Source organism: Hoplias malabaricus, chromosome 1 (genome assembly GCF_029633855.1).
Source record: "Hoplias malabaricus isolate fHopMal1 chromosome 1, fHopMal1.hap1, whole genome shotgun sequence".
Taxonomy (NCBI): domain Eukaryota; kingdom Metazoa; phylum Chordata; class Actinopteri; order Characiformes; family Erythrinidae; genus Hoplias; species Hoplias malabaricus.
This window is the reverse complement of record NC_089800.1, coordinates 51,976,897-51,990,793: the sequence shown is the minus strand read 5'-3', so window position 1 is coordinate 51,990,793 and position 13,897 is coordinate 51,976,897. Positions and strand designations below refer to the sequence as shown.

Below are 13,897 nucleotides of genomic sequence, written 5' to 3'. Positions count from 1 at the left end.
TGTTTTAAAACACGAAGGGATGAAGGAACAACAGGAAAAAGGACAGAGGAGAGGCCGAGCAGACGAAAGCAAAAGCCATACAACCCAGTCACATACAACTTCTATGTTAAAAGTCTCTTTATTCGTCCCTGATACAAATAAAAACAACACTCGTTTCTCTCTATTCTTTCTTTCTATTCATCTGTGGAAAAATAGCAAGGCGCACGTGTGCGTTTGTTTCTATATTTGTTTTCCAGTTGTTTTTCCCCATGAGGAGGCTTTCTGTTCCATCCCAGAATTCCCTTAGGGTCCCAACTGTGGAGCCCCAGAGAAAACATAAGGGAAAAAATCTATTTTGATGGAACAGTTTAGAGGGAATTTCAATTTTATAATCTCTTCATTCTCACAATTTACAAATAATTCTATCATTTTGAATGGTTTTATTGTGCAAACTATTAAAGAAAATGTGATTAAACACACTAAGTATATATTTTATTGTAAGTATATATATATTGATCTGTAAGAAATTCCGGTCACAAATTGAAAAGAGTGCACTCAACTGAATGGATTTTTTTTTTTTTTTGGGCTAAGAATGTTTTGTATGATGTTAAATGAAACAACAGAATGAGTTGTAAATTGTGGGAAGGAATTACAAAATGATGGCTGTAAATAAATAAATAAATACATTTTAAAAATAGGAGTAAATAATCGAAACAAAAAGAGTGTAAATGGCATGAATGAGCTAAAACAGAGTTAACAAATTCAAAAACAGCACATGATTTACAGAAAACAAGAGAATGACTAGTATACAGGAAAATATTAATTTAGAAAACAGGCATTAAAAAAAATCGCTCTAAATGAAAATGATTCCCTCAAAACCGATTTCTTACAGCAGTCTGAACATCTGGGGCTCCGTATTTTATTTTTATCTTCATTATTACTTTATTTATTTTAATACTCATGAGTTCAAACTCTACTAATGTTACCACAGGACTGGGCCTGATCTGCAACCGTTTTCTTTTTTTCTTTCTTTCTTTCTTTCTTTCTTTTTAAAGGTTGTTAAGGTTTTTAAATGTAGTTAGACACATGTGCATACATAAACAAACAACAGTGTTATTGCACAGCTTCATTAGCTTTAGAACATTGATCAAAATCATAATAATAATTATTATTATTAATAAAAAATAAAAGTCCTATTGCTCTACGCAATTTGATTTTCTGAACATGATTGTTAATAAATATTTATTACACTTCTGATTTTTAAATTAAATTTACTGCTCCAGAAAAAAACAACAAAAAACAAACAAACAAAAACTCTTGTCCCATTTACCCATTTTTAGGAATTGTCACCGTGGTTACAGGTGACACAGCTACAGTACACTTTCTCATGTGTGTATTAGGAGTGTATAAAAGGCATGGATCTGTGTTTCTGGAGTGGGGTGGACAAATATTTTTGAACCCATGCTAGGATAACATTCGCTTGAGATGTTGTAGGCACTTAAGTGAGAAGAATCTGTAAAAAATACCACTTTACAATGAACCTACCCTAAAATAAGGTATAAAATTGTTTATTGCCAGTTATTACTATGCAATAAACAAATTATAAACAATTAATAACCAGCTACAAGCATTACCTCAAATATGAGTAAAATTGACTGTTATTTCTCATAGTCATCGACTCACTATTTGGCAAGCAACAGGTCACTGCTGCTCTTTTATTTCTGTTATAACTGCTTATTACTGATTTCTATAGTGTAATAACCCTGAATGAACTCAAGATGAAGATAGTCTTACTGTAAAGTGGTTTCAAAACTAAATCGTCCAGTGCAGATATTCAGTCAATCCAGATATGGCTGGTGTCCAAATGTTTGTTTCTTTAGATTTCGGCGATGGTGCTACGAGGCTAATGTTGTTAACAAACACTTGAAATTAATAGTCACACAAATCTTATTCTAAGAAAACCTCTCAACTTACTCAAACCACATCTACGGTTTTCGTTTTAAATGCACACATTGGGGATACTGACAATTGGAATCTCTGAAGTAGCTGCACACGAGCCTCAAGTCTTCAAGCCAATCAATGAAACAACAACCAATACCCCTGGGATGAGTTGGAGCGACTGAACTGAACCACTATTAATGCCTAAGAAGAATGCCATCAAATCCTTACAGCAATATTCCAGCATCTATTTATACCATCGATCTTGGGTAAACATTCGGTTTGTGTTGTTAAACGAAGGTTTGAGGAGATTTAGGTGACTATTGGCTTCGAGAGATTGTTAGCAACATTAGCATTAGCATTGTCGCTCCAGAGCTGAACAAAAGACGCAAAAACAAACAACCTTCCTCCAAAAAAACCTAAAACCAAGTAAAATAAAAATGGACACTGAACATCTCTGAGATTACTGATGACATCATTAGATTTCTTTTTTCCCCCCAAAATGTGCAACCGAGACGCTATGTCCATTGTAGAAAAATACACCAAACATTTCTGGCCGTGGCTAATACAAAGTGAATACATTTCCCAGTAAAGACTTGAGTCATCAGGAAATAAACGCAAAAAAAAAAAAAAAAAAAAAAAACAAAGCTTGATCTTAAGTTAATTTGTTCAGTACTTTTATGATGAGTGACAAATTAAATATATATTAAATTTGTAAACCTAAAATAATAATAATAATAATCAGACTTCTAAGCTGCGCCATCAAATCAAAACCAAGTTAGACCCGCCCTCCACAAAGCTGATAGGTCAAGATGAGATGATGGACACTTGTCAGTGGTGAATCAATATCGAATCAGCTCGTAAATAAACAAACAACAACAAAAGTCGGTACAAAAGTCAACATTAGCGTAAGAGCGATTCGTCTGTTTTTTATTCTTTTGTCTCGTTACTTTGCTAATTCCTATTTTCTTTTGTTTTTTGGTCACAAAGAGAGAGAGAGAGAGAGAGAGAGAGAGAGAGAGAGAGAGAGCGATAGTGTCAGAGAGGGAGACAGAGTGAGTGAGAGAGAAATAGAAAGAGTGAGAGATAGTGTGTCAGAGAGAGACACAGAGACAGAGAGAGCGAGAGAGTGTCAGAGAGAGAGAGAGATAGAGAGAGACTAAGAGATAGATAGAGAGAGAGTAAGAGAAAGAAAGAGAGAGAGAGAGAGAGAGATCTGCAAATGCAAATAGTTGTGTTGTAAACAAAGGCACTGCGGTAAGATTTGTTCACAATGGTGGTGAATGGAAACAGACGTCTAGACGAGTTTTTGACGTCTAAAAGTGACACTTTTTTTTACCATCTCACTCCAAACACTCAGAAGTGTCACTGTGGACGTGGAGGGTAAAGGAAACGGCTGTAATTATGTTTTAGAGGGTATGATGTCTGGTTCCTATCACCACCACTGTAAAGAAATCAGAAAATCGATCTGTGCTCCCCAAAGAAAACCGTGTCTTACTTTTTGTGGATGTTTAGTTTACTACATCATTTGAACATAGCAGTTATCCTCCACACTGTATGACAACTTTAGGATGAATGGACAAATAGAAATGCTCCTAAATTACTCTGAATAAAATCTTTTTCCATTGACTCCCATTGAAAATTAAGACAGTGTTTTCCTTCTCCTGTAAAGAAGATACATATTCAGGTTTGGACCGCGACAATAAAGTTTCGCATCATAAGATTCCCGGCAACTTTCTTTAGATCTGTAATATTTATTAAGTTTTCCAGTTTGGGACATGAGAGGGATATTACATTCCCTTCACCTCAGTTTGCCTTTCTGTTTTACAATGGATCTATGAGGCTAATGGTGCTAACAAGTTAGCATTCCTTATTACCCAATTTTCTCCCCAGCTTTAGTCATTGCCAGTGCCCCCTAAGCTATGACACCCCCATCACCAGGCTGGGAGAGTGAAGACAAGCACAGTTATCACCTCTCTACGTCTGTAACCGGTTAGCGTTCAGGTTCTAAACTAAACGTATACTTTAGGTCAAAAAATTAGGTCATAGAATGAACTTCACAGGGATTATGACCAATTACAGCAAGGGGGAGGAGTTTCATTACAAACTAAGAAGTGATTAGGGCCAGTCAGATTCAGGGGAAGGAGCCTCAGAACAACTGAGGAAGTGATTAAGACCTATCGCAGTCAGGGGGAGGAGTCTCAGAACAAACTAAGCAGGAATTACAACCTATCAAGAAGTCCTTTAGGAAGTTAAGGATCAATCGCGATTAGTGGGAGGAGTCTCCAAACAAATGAGACAGCGATTTGGACTCATCACAGTCAGTGGAAGGAGTCTCAAAATGAACCAAATGGCAATTAGGACCAATCACTTTTAGGAGGCGGAGTCACAGAAGGAGAGAGGCAGTGATTAGGAGTTCAGTCGGTTTGAGGTGATCTACCTTCTGAACTTAACTCAAACCAGAGGAGACATTTTGTTTGAAGTATAAAAACAGCTTTTAACTACCTCTAACAGAGACAGTCTTACGATGCTTTTCACTAAAAAGATCTTAAATACTGTTAGTGGATGTTGTCGGAACAGCAGCAAATTTGCCAGACGTCTTTAGACAGAATCTAAATGCTGAGGTAAATTACGAAGTTAAATTGTAAAAGGCAAGCATTATTTAAGCTAACAACCTCTGAGTTTGCTCCTGGTTGTGATATAAACCATAGCTGGTAACTGAAGTGTAATTAACTGTGGTCTGTTTCAATCGATGATTTTATTTCTTAGTGTTAACGTATGTGAGTCTGGTTGCTTTGATCCAAGCTCAACGATCTGTAGTTGTAGTTTAAAAAAAAAAGAGTATAAAAATAAGATTTCAGCCAGTAGCTAAGTTAGCACACAACTTTGTGGCGAAAATTAAGAGACAATTCATGTGTAAGAAACAGCTACAAAATCAGCCTGTGGACTGAAAAGGCCTGTTTAGTGGTCAGTGTATGTGACAGAGAGAATACTGGTCAGCATTCAAGGATGTGTTACTCTCAGAGCAACTTACGAAGAAAGTTACGAAGAAATTCAGAATTGTGAGTAAAAATGTGCAAAATATGGATTTCTCTGTTCCTCTCTCTTTCTCTATGACTCGCAAAATTGCACTTGAAGTGGGAAGACGCTCTCGAAAGTTGAGGATGAATAATGGTAAAATGAAAGAGAGGAAAAGGAGAAAAGTATATAGAGGAAGAGGATAAAACTAGATGTCAAGTCCCTTTTTGAAACAAACAAACAAACAAACAAACAAACAAACAAACAAGACTGATTTAATGTCCTCGCCTTGGAGAGTCAGTGCAGAAAGGGGCAGAGCATGGAAGGATGGGGTGGGAAAAGGGGTGGATACTAAGTGGGCGGAGCCAAATAATTCCAGAAAGCCCCTGTTTTGTTTTAGTCCATCGCTCCTACATTAAAAATAAATTTTTATGTTGTGTCGCAGCGCACAACTGTGGTCCGTCATGTCCTTTTCCTTGGTCCCTTTCTTTCTTTGTCTTTTTGTCCCCTTTCCCTCGCTCACTGGGACTTCTCGTCCGAGTCTGAGGGCTGGTGGTCCTGAGGCAGGGTCAGGTTCGTGTGCCGGTTCCACAGTTTGTGGAGCTCTGTCACTTCCGCATCGCTGCTGCTCGTGCCGCTGTCCCGGAAGCTGGCCAGAGGGGGGCGCACTTTCACCCCCTTCACCGTCACAGAGCCCTCGATGGCCTTGCGCAGCTATAACAGAGAATAAATAATGTTCTAGTTCATTTTGGTTATGGTTTGTCACATAGTGATCTGAATGTGTTAGAGATTCTGTATTAAATCATCTTAAACATGGCAGCCTCCATGTGCAGGGCCCACTCTGTGGAGCATAAACATAGCTATGGCAAATTCAAGCTAAGGCTAGAGAGCTAACACCTTCCTAATCACACACACACTCTTGCACAATATGTCGTACCCCTGTTCAATCTGTAGATTACTATATTTAATATATATGTAATGCTATATATTAATACTATATATATATATATAATAATATTAATATTATTATTATTATTATTATGTTTAAATAAATTATATTAATATATCATATTAATAATGTTTAAATGTTCCCACCAAGTGTTTCTTTAATATCTTGTTTACATTTGCTTTCCTTAGTGCAACTCACATGTGACAGAAAAAAAGTCTAACAACTAGTTCACGCCAGTTTATGCCCATAGAGCATGGGAACGTGTTTACAGTAGATATTAGTACAGAAAGCGTGACACCTCCAGGCCACTAGGGGTCACACACAACTGTCAAAAACAATCACTGGAGAAAAAGACTGACTGCACATGTCTAAGATGATGGCAAACAACTGCATCAAAGTTCACAGAGCATTTACAAAAGTGGACGAGTACCTCTCGCAGCGATACGACTCCTATGAGGCGTCCAATGCTGGTGACATAAGCGTGGTCCAGTCCCAATAACGAGAAAATGGTGTGAGTCTGAAAAACACATGATGAATATTTAGTGACCGTCACGTCACATGATGTAAGTGCTATAACTGTATTATTAATAATAAAGACACTGTAGTGTGGGTCATGATTCCTAAGCTTTTAATAATCACTGGCAACAACATAAACGTAAACATAAACCCTTACTTAAACATACGTAAAGGTTTATGGTAACTTTAGGCTTGCGTTGAACCCTACAGCGTAGCAACCATGTAGTTCCCACGTCAATGCGAACCCTACACTGTAGTCTGACGTAACCCCCCCCCCCCCAGAAATGTAACATTGACTGTCTTTTGAACATGGATCGTGAGTGAGTGAGTTCGCTAGTTAGTTTGCTAGCTAGTTAATTAGTTAGTTTGCTAGCTAGTTAATTAGTTAGTTTGCTAGCTAGTTAATTAGTTAACTCACTCACTCACTCACTCACTCACTCACTCACTCACTCACTCACGGCCAATAGTTTGTGGACACATCCAAACATTCTTCTGCAATGAAGGGTAATTATTTCTAGGGAACGTCTCTCCTAGAAGGCTACAAAGGCCTCACATTAGAAGCTGAAACATTGCTGTAAGGATCTGATGGCAGCCACCAGAGCATCACAAAAATGAAGAACTAATGATGATGGATCACAAACATCACTCCAACTCAACCCAGAGGAATATGATGGTGGTAAAAATCAGTCATCCCTTCTTTCACTTACACACCATCCATCTTCCTGCTGTTCCCATAAAACATATTACTGAATGTGGGTGGGCGTGGGGCTGAAGGAGCTGGGGGAGAACTCCTTGCCTTCGTAGAATTAAAGGAATCCGCGCTATTAAAGCCTCAAATGAGATCCGATACCCTTTAATTATTTTAATCATGTGTTAAATATTTTGATTAGAAGTTCCCAGTCGGGGGGCTGCCGAGGCAAATGTGGTGACCATCTGCTTTAAAGACTGCCATTCCCATGGCAACCACATCAGTGCTAATGCAAAAGGCAACAGCATCAAATACCTGACACCTTCATAAGCTTTTTAAGACCGCTAAACATCTATCAGGGATTACTCCAACACGTCACTGTGGTCCTAACGCTTTCTGAGGGGCGACTGATGTTGATTGGCATATATCTGTTGTCAGTCTGCATCTGACATAACATCTCTGTCCACTGCAGCTTCCCCAGCTACTTCACGGGATCCCCAGGTGTTCCCTGCCCAGCCAAGAGATCTATCCCCCCAGCAGGAGGCACCCAGGGTCATCCTCACAGATCCCTGAACCACCTCAACTGGCTCCTTTTAGGCTGGTCGAGCAGAGGCCCCACCCAAGTCCTAAGCTGTGTTTCAGCCTGAACTTTTTACAAATTCGGCATGATTTAGAGGAGCCAATCCGAACAAAGGTCGTCTGCATATGCTTAGGTTCAAACAGAGAGCAGGAGTTTCATTAACAGAGATGTAGCCAGTAAAGGTTATTGGGTGGGTCATTACCTTTTCTAGACTGATGACATTGAACTGGTCAGAACTGCAATAGTAAAGTTCATTCATAGCCCCTTCCCATTAATGTGGGTCCGGTTCGGTTCCTGTTTCTGAACCTAATTTGAAACCATCTGCTGCGTTTCCACCAAAACACATTGGTTTGCAAGCCAGTTCCCAGCTGGAATCAAAGAACAGTGGATTTTTCAGCAGGAACAGTGACTGTGTCTGTGGGCGAGTCGAGATAAAGGAGCTCCGTAAAAAGCTCAGAGCCTTAAATAAAGCATAAAATAAAGGGTCATTCATAGAAATAAATAGAAGGAAATAAAAACAGCAAAATGCTCCATCTGTGTGTTTCTGGGGCTGTCTTCAGCACGACTCGAAGAGTGTTGGCTACTTTTCTCCACTATCCTCACTGTTCTGGATCTCAGCAGACGACTCAGAACTCTGCATCATTTCCACGTGTGTATCACACCTCACTCTGATCTGACTGCGCTGTAAACAGTGGATTAACAATGACTCTGTCCTGACTCTATCTGTTTTCTCTGAAGCTGAATTTAGACACCGTCATGTTGGAACACAGCCCCCACAGCGCCCTCTGCTGATGACGTACCCTGGTTCCCATCAAAATGGGTGGAAACTGGGGGCTGTTCGCTGAAGAGATTCAGGGTTCCAAGATTCCTGAGCAGAACCGGTACTAGAGCCAGAGATCTTTTGGTGGAAAAGAGCTGTGGGCTGGTTCTGGATGGATCCAACTGGTTTACATGAGGTTAGGGGTCTTACTTCATCACTTTCTTATTGGCATGATTAGATGCTTCCAAAGATTGATTATAGAATCTGTATTTATGATCAATGTGTTAGAACACACACACACACACACACACACACACACACTACTTTACAACAACAGCCCCCAGTAATCCATACAGAGTAAAGTTACGACGCTGCCGTTCAGGAGGAAGAGGGGATTGTGGAGGAGTGAGCCGTGACGGATCTGTGCTAAAACCTCACTCTTGAATATTTAAAATGCAGGACGGGGAAATTAGGCTGGTGTGTGTGTGTGTGTGTGGGTGTGGGTGTGTGAAGGGGATGAATGGAGGACATTAAGCACATCCACTGCTCGCGGCAAGAGGGAATGAGTTCTTTCTCTCTCTCTGTGTGTGTGTGTGTGTGTCCATTCACTCAGTAGGAGAGTGTGTAATACTGCAGTGGGAATCTTGATGAACACTTATTTGCTCTCGCCACTGGTGACACTGTATATATGTCGGGGTGTGTGTCTGTATGTGTGTGATTGTGCGCAAAATACACACACACACAAATACCTCTCAAACACACACCTTGTGCAGCGAGGTGCGCTCCACTAGTTGAAAAGGGGCGGGGTCAATCTTACAGTTGTTGAAGTTGACCTGCTCGTCAAGCTGTAACTCCTCCCACTCTGCAATCTAGAACAAGAGAGAGCTCATGTTAAACACACACACATGATTATATACACACCAAAGAGCCACAAGATTAAAACCACTGTCAAGGCATGTGTAAAGGATCAACACTCTGGTTATAAACAGCGCCCCCTGTTGATGTGTGGAGTATATTGTGCAGCGAGTGAATGCTCAGTCCTTGAAGGCCACACTGTGATGGTCAATGTTTGATCGGAGCGTCTCCTAAACAGGTCGCGTGGAGTGTTCCGTGTGTGCAGTGGTCAGTACCTGCCACAAAGCACAATCTGTGACCGGCAACAGGGTCCTGAGCCCAAGGCTCACTGATACTCAGAGAGTGAAGGGGTCATCGTGGGAACACAGCCCCAAACACAGCTGCACCATGTGTCCGAATGCCCATGATTAATTCTTTCAGCAGTGAGGATCTTCTAGTACCACATTTTTCATCAAGAATGTGGCTGCTATGTTGCTAGGACACGGGTTCACGGGGTTCCAGACCAGCGAGATTAAAGGCCAATTTATGCTTCTGCTCCGTACATAGTTTAATAACTGTTAAAAACGAAATTAATAACCTTTAATAACCACTACATGGTGCACTACATTGTGGTGTAGTGGTGTAACTGCAGTGACGCAGACACCAACGCACAAATATTCACCAGTGCAGGGGAGTTACACAGCTTAGACTCTGCACCGATTCAATGCAGAAACGTAAGCGGACCTTTAGGGGCCAGAGTGGCATCAATGAGTCGGCCCGAGAACCTGGGATTCTGTGGAAAACTGCAGAACCACTCAGAAGTTTTGCACCAGCACCGGCACCGTGCCCAGCGGAAACAAGGCCTGTGGGATCTGAGCAGACGCCCTTGCCTTCGCTCGACTGCGCATCTATGAGCTTCAGCTGCATATGACCCTGTCAGTTCAATGGTTTTAATCTTGTGGCTGATTGGTTTATATCGGTATGTATGCGTTTTCACCTCTCGCATGGTCATGTCATCTTCAACATCTGGATCCTGCAGAGAGACACACACACACACACACACACACACACACATTATGTGAACCCGGTGTAACCCTAGCAACTGTTGCCATGGCCTAGACTAAGTGTCCTACAGTTGGATTATGCAACCAGACAATACAACACACACACACACACACACACACACACACACACACACACACACACACACACACACACACACACACACACACACACACACACACACACACACACACACAGAGCTGATTAATGCCTTTAAATATCACCCCAGCTTCACACATCCCACCTTCCTCACTCTGAATTCCCACAGTCTCAAAATGGAATCAGTGACATAATTTCTGCGGATTCCCACATCTCTCTCCCACACACACGCACACACCAAATAAATGATAGAAGCATATTATTAATAAAATAATTAATCTATTACAGCTAGCTTTGCATGAGAGAGAGAGAGAGAGAGAGAGAGAGAGAGAGAGAAACAAGGGGGAGTGAGGGATCAATCCAAGAAAGAAAGACAGAAAAGAAAATGAAAGAAGAAAGGGAGACATGCAGAGAGAAAAAAGGGAAGGAGAGAAAGGAATGAAAAACTGAAAGAAAGGAAGAGTAGGAAGAGTAGAAGGAGTGAGAGAAGAAGAGGGTGAAACAGAAAGAATACAGAACACAGAGAGAAAGAGAGAGAGAGAGAGAGAGAGAGAGAGAGAGAGAGAGAGAGAGAGTATAAATGTGTGGGTTCTGAAAGTGAGACTATGGGGTCTAAGTCTGCGTCAGTGCTGACGAAGTCATTCAAATATATAACACACACTCACAGCTCCACACACACAAGCGCGCACATACACTCCACTACTTTGTGTTTATTTATAGTTTCATTTTAATTGAATCTGAATTCGTGTTTAACTTCTGTGAAATAAATGTGTAAAAGCCTCAGATTTGTTGCTGTTCACTGAAAATGAGGCGTCAATTAAAAATGCACCAATACCATAATCAATAATTAACAGCTTATGTTTAATATCAAGAGTCTTCATTTTAATGGTGGCATTTGACAAATATCATATTTAAAATAATTCACAAATGAAATTCAAAACTGTCCAAATGCTGATGATCGACGTTCCCAACATCCCAAGGCTACATTTGACTTCACATTCACATTTTCCCACTCCACCTCTCCACTTTACACGATACAGCAGTTTTCAAATTCGATGTTTGATTAAAAATGTTTACTGCTTTTACAATCAAATTAAAATTAAACATAGTATGTCAGCATAATGCTAATTTAAATTTGGGATATTGGAATTACTCACAAATCCCATTTGTTTATGTCTGGTATAAAATTAATGAAAAATCCTATCATTTTAAATTCACATTAAAATAAAGCAACATTTCCCATGAATCCTCTATGAATGGATTGGTACAATCCCTAATGAAGTCTGACAATGTTGTTTTTGAAGTGTTATAATGACATGAAAGACCCTATAAAGGAGTTAGCCTTAGTGTCAGTCTTCATAAGTTTTTATAACATTATTTTATAAAGACAAATTTAGCACTATATCACACTACAGTAATGTTTTGTTCAAAATTATGGCATCTTTACAGTTTTATTAAATGCTCCACAGAAATGATTCTTATCTCAAACAAAGCCCAGATGCTTTTTATTAATGTCTCTAAGCTTCTCATCCTTGTGCCAATGAATCAAATGTACCATTCCACCTTAAATTCAATAGAACTGCAGCACCATTTAAGGTGGAAGTGCAATGGATACTGTGGATACTGTGCAGTGGATACTGCAAACATATGTCCACATTCGTTTTATAACTGCACATACATATGTGTTTACCACGTTTACTAAGAGTAAAACCGTCCTAGAGTTTCTTCAAGGATAAACAGACAACTCAGAAAGTGCTGTAAGTGACAGTTACAGTAAAATCTCCATTACTGTTAATATTTTCCCAGAATGCAACACAAGCTCCTGTATAAAATAATAAATCACAAACTCCCACAGAGGCTCAACTACAGTCATTAATCGCAACAAAACGTTAATTGGGATGCTACAACCGCTGCTGATTTATAGCTATGGAAAACCACTTTACTAAGTCAGATAATAATAATATTAATAATAACATTAAACAAACTCACTTTGAAAAATGATAATGAAATGTCAAATCTAGAGTTACGTTCTAAATTTCTAAATGTCAGGAGGACGTTATGAGACAAAACAGCGCCATCTACTTGCAGTAAGGTTATAAACAACTGCTCAAACAGCAGTTGGCACAAAGCATGCTAGCGTCCAGTTTACGCTGCCTCTGACCTTGGAGTGCGATCAATTTCTGCTGTAAAACCATAATTATCGCCTCATTACGAGTGTGTTTTTTATAATGTCAAATAAACCATAGTCAACAAAACATAGGGTTTGTCGCAAAACCTAGTGAGCTGTCGACATAGAGAGCATTTTATGACATAGTGTGACACACAGACTTAAATACGCTGCCTACTGAGATACCTTAATCTGGCTGAAATTTAAGGCAGTATGGAACCGTTCCTCAACCGTGAAGGAATCCCATGATGCAACACAAGCACAACTCAGGTCTATTTCGCTCTTCTCCCAGCGTAATAATAAAATTTGCGATGAAAAAACGGGAAGAGGAAAATCCGTAGCACTGATGCTGCGGGAAGTAAACACTGGCTGAGTGCAGTGGGCGGGAACAAGCTGTGACGCTATCGCTCTCTAACTACAGCGTCTCAATAATTTGAAAGACGTTGGTTAGTTCGCTGCCTACATAGTCAGCTCACTTGGTTTTGGGACAGACCTATAATCAATGAACAGGTCGGTTCATCCCAACTCCAGGAGTTATTGGGATACTGACAGTATGCAGAACAACAGATGGACTACAGTCTGGGATTGTAGGACTAGAGTGCTCCCGTGTGGTTGGTGGAGACGACTGATCCGTGTAGACACACAGCATCAGAATGTAAGGTTATGGTCCGAGGTCAGAGGCGGACATAAAGGAGGGGGGTGTGTGTGATTAGAGACATGGAGACGAACAGCGGACTGGATGAACTTTCACGTGCCATGTTTTTATGTTTGGGGTTGACATTTTTTAATTTATTTTCTTGTGCCCATGGTCTGGTTACGGTCAGAGGGTCTTACCATGACCGATATCCGCACACGCTTGGGCTTCCTGTGGTCAGCAGCGACCACACCCTCCACGTTATTGCTCTTTTAAGCAGGAAACAGGGAGCAAAAATGTTAACAAAATCAACAGAAAACCTCTAACTAATGATAATACAGAGAGAGAGAGAGAGAGAGAGAGAGAGAGAGGTGTGGGGGGTACCTCCACTGCTGCTGCCTCAGGATAAGCACAGAACAGACTCTTCAAAGCAATGCCTGAGTCCTGACCTGAAAGAGAGAGAGAGAGAGAGAGAGACTGGGTGAGTGTGTGAGTTCTCGGGTGACTGGGTGAACGTGTGATGCCCTGTGACAGACTGGCACACTGTGGTTGTGAGTAGATTATGGATGATCAGAATGAAGCAGTTACAGACGATGAATGAATGAGTGAATGAGTGTTGTGTGAATTACTTGAGGGGATCTCAGAGCCTCTCTCCACCACAGAATGTCTCTTA

The 13,897-nt window shown here is 40.4% G+C and overlaps 1 protein-coding gene across 2 annotated transcripts in view; it reads right to left on the bottom strand.

Moving 5' to 3' along the window:
* Positions 1 to 118: 118 nt before the first annotated feature.
* Positions 119 to 13,897, bottom strand: part of clcn2c (chloride channel 2c) — an 85,484-nt gene continuing 71,705 nt past the window's right edge. For both annotated transcript variants that reach the window (XM_066666520.1, XM_066666530.1), the window contains 6 exons: positions 13,854 to 13,897; positions 13,609 to 13,673; positions 10,260 to 10,295; positions 9,193 to 9,297; positions 6,315 to 6,401; positions 119 to 5,649 (listed from right to left, as the gene is read on the bottom strand). The exon at positions 13,854 to 13,897 is cut by the window's right edge and continues 68 nt beyond it. In XM_066666520.1, coding sequence (XP_066522617.1) covers positions 5,455 to 5,649; positions 6,315 to 6,401; positions 9,193 to 9,297; positions 10,260 to 10,295; positions 13,609 to 13,673; positions 13,854 to 13,897 — 532 coding nt within the window. In that variant the 3' untranslated portion in view covers positions 119 to 5,454. The remainder of the gene's footprint in view (positions 5,650 to 6,314; positions 6,402 to 9,192; positions 9,298 to 10,259; positions 10,296 to 13,608; positions 13,674 to 13,853) is intronic.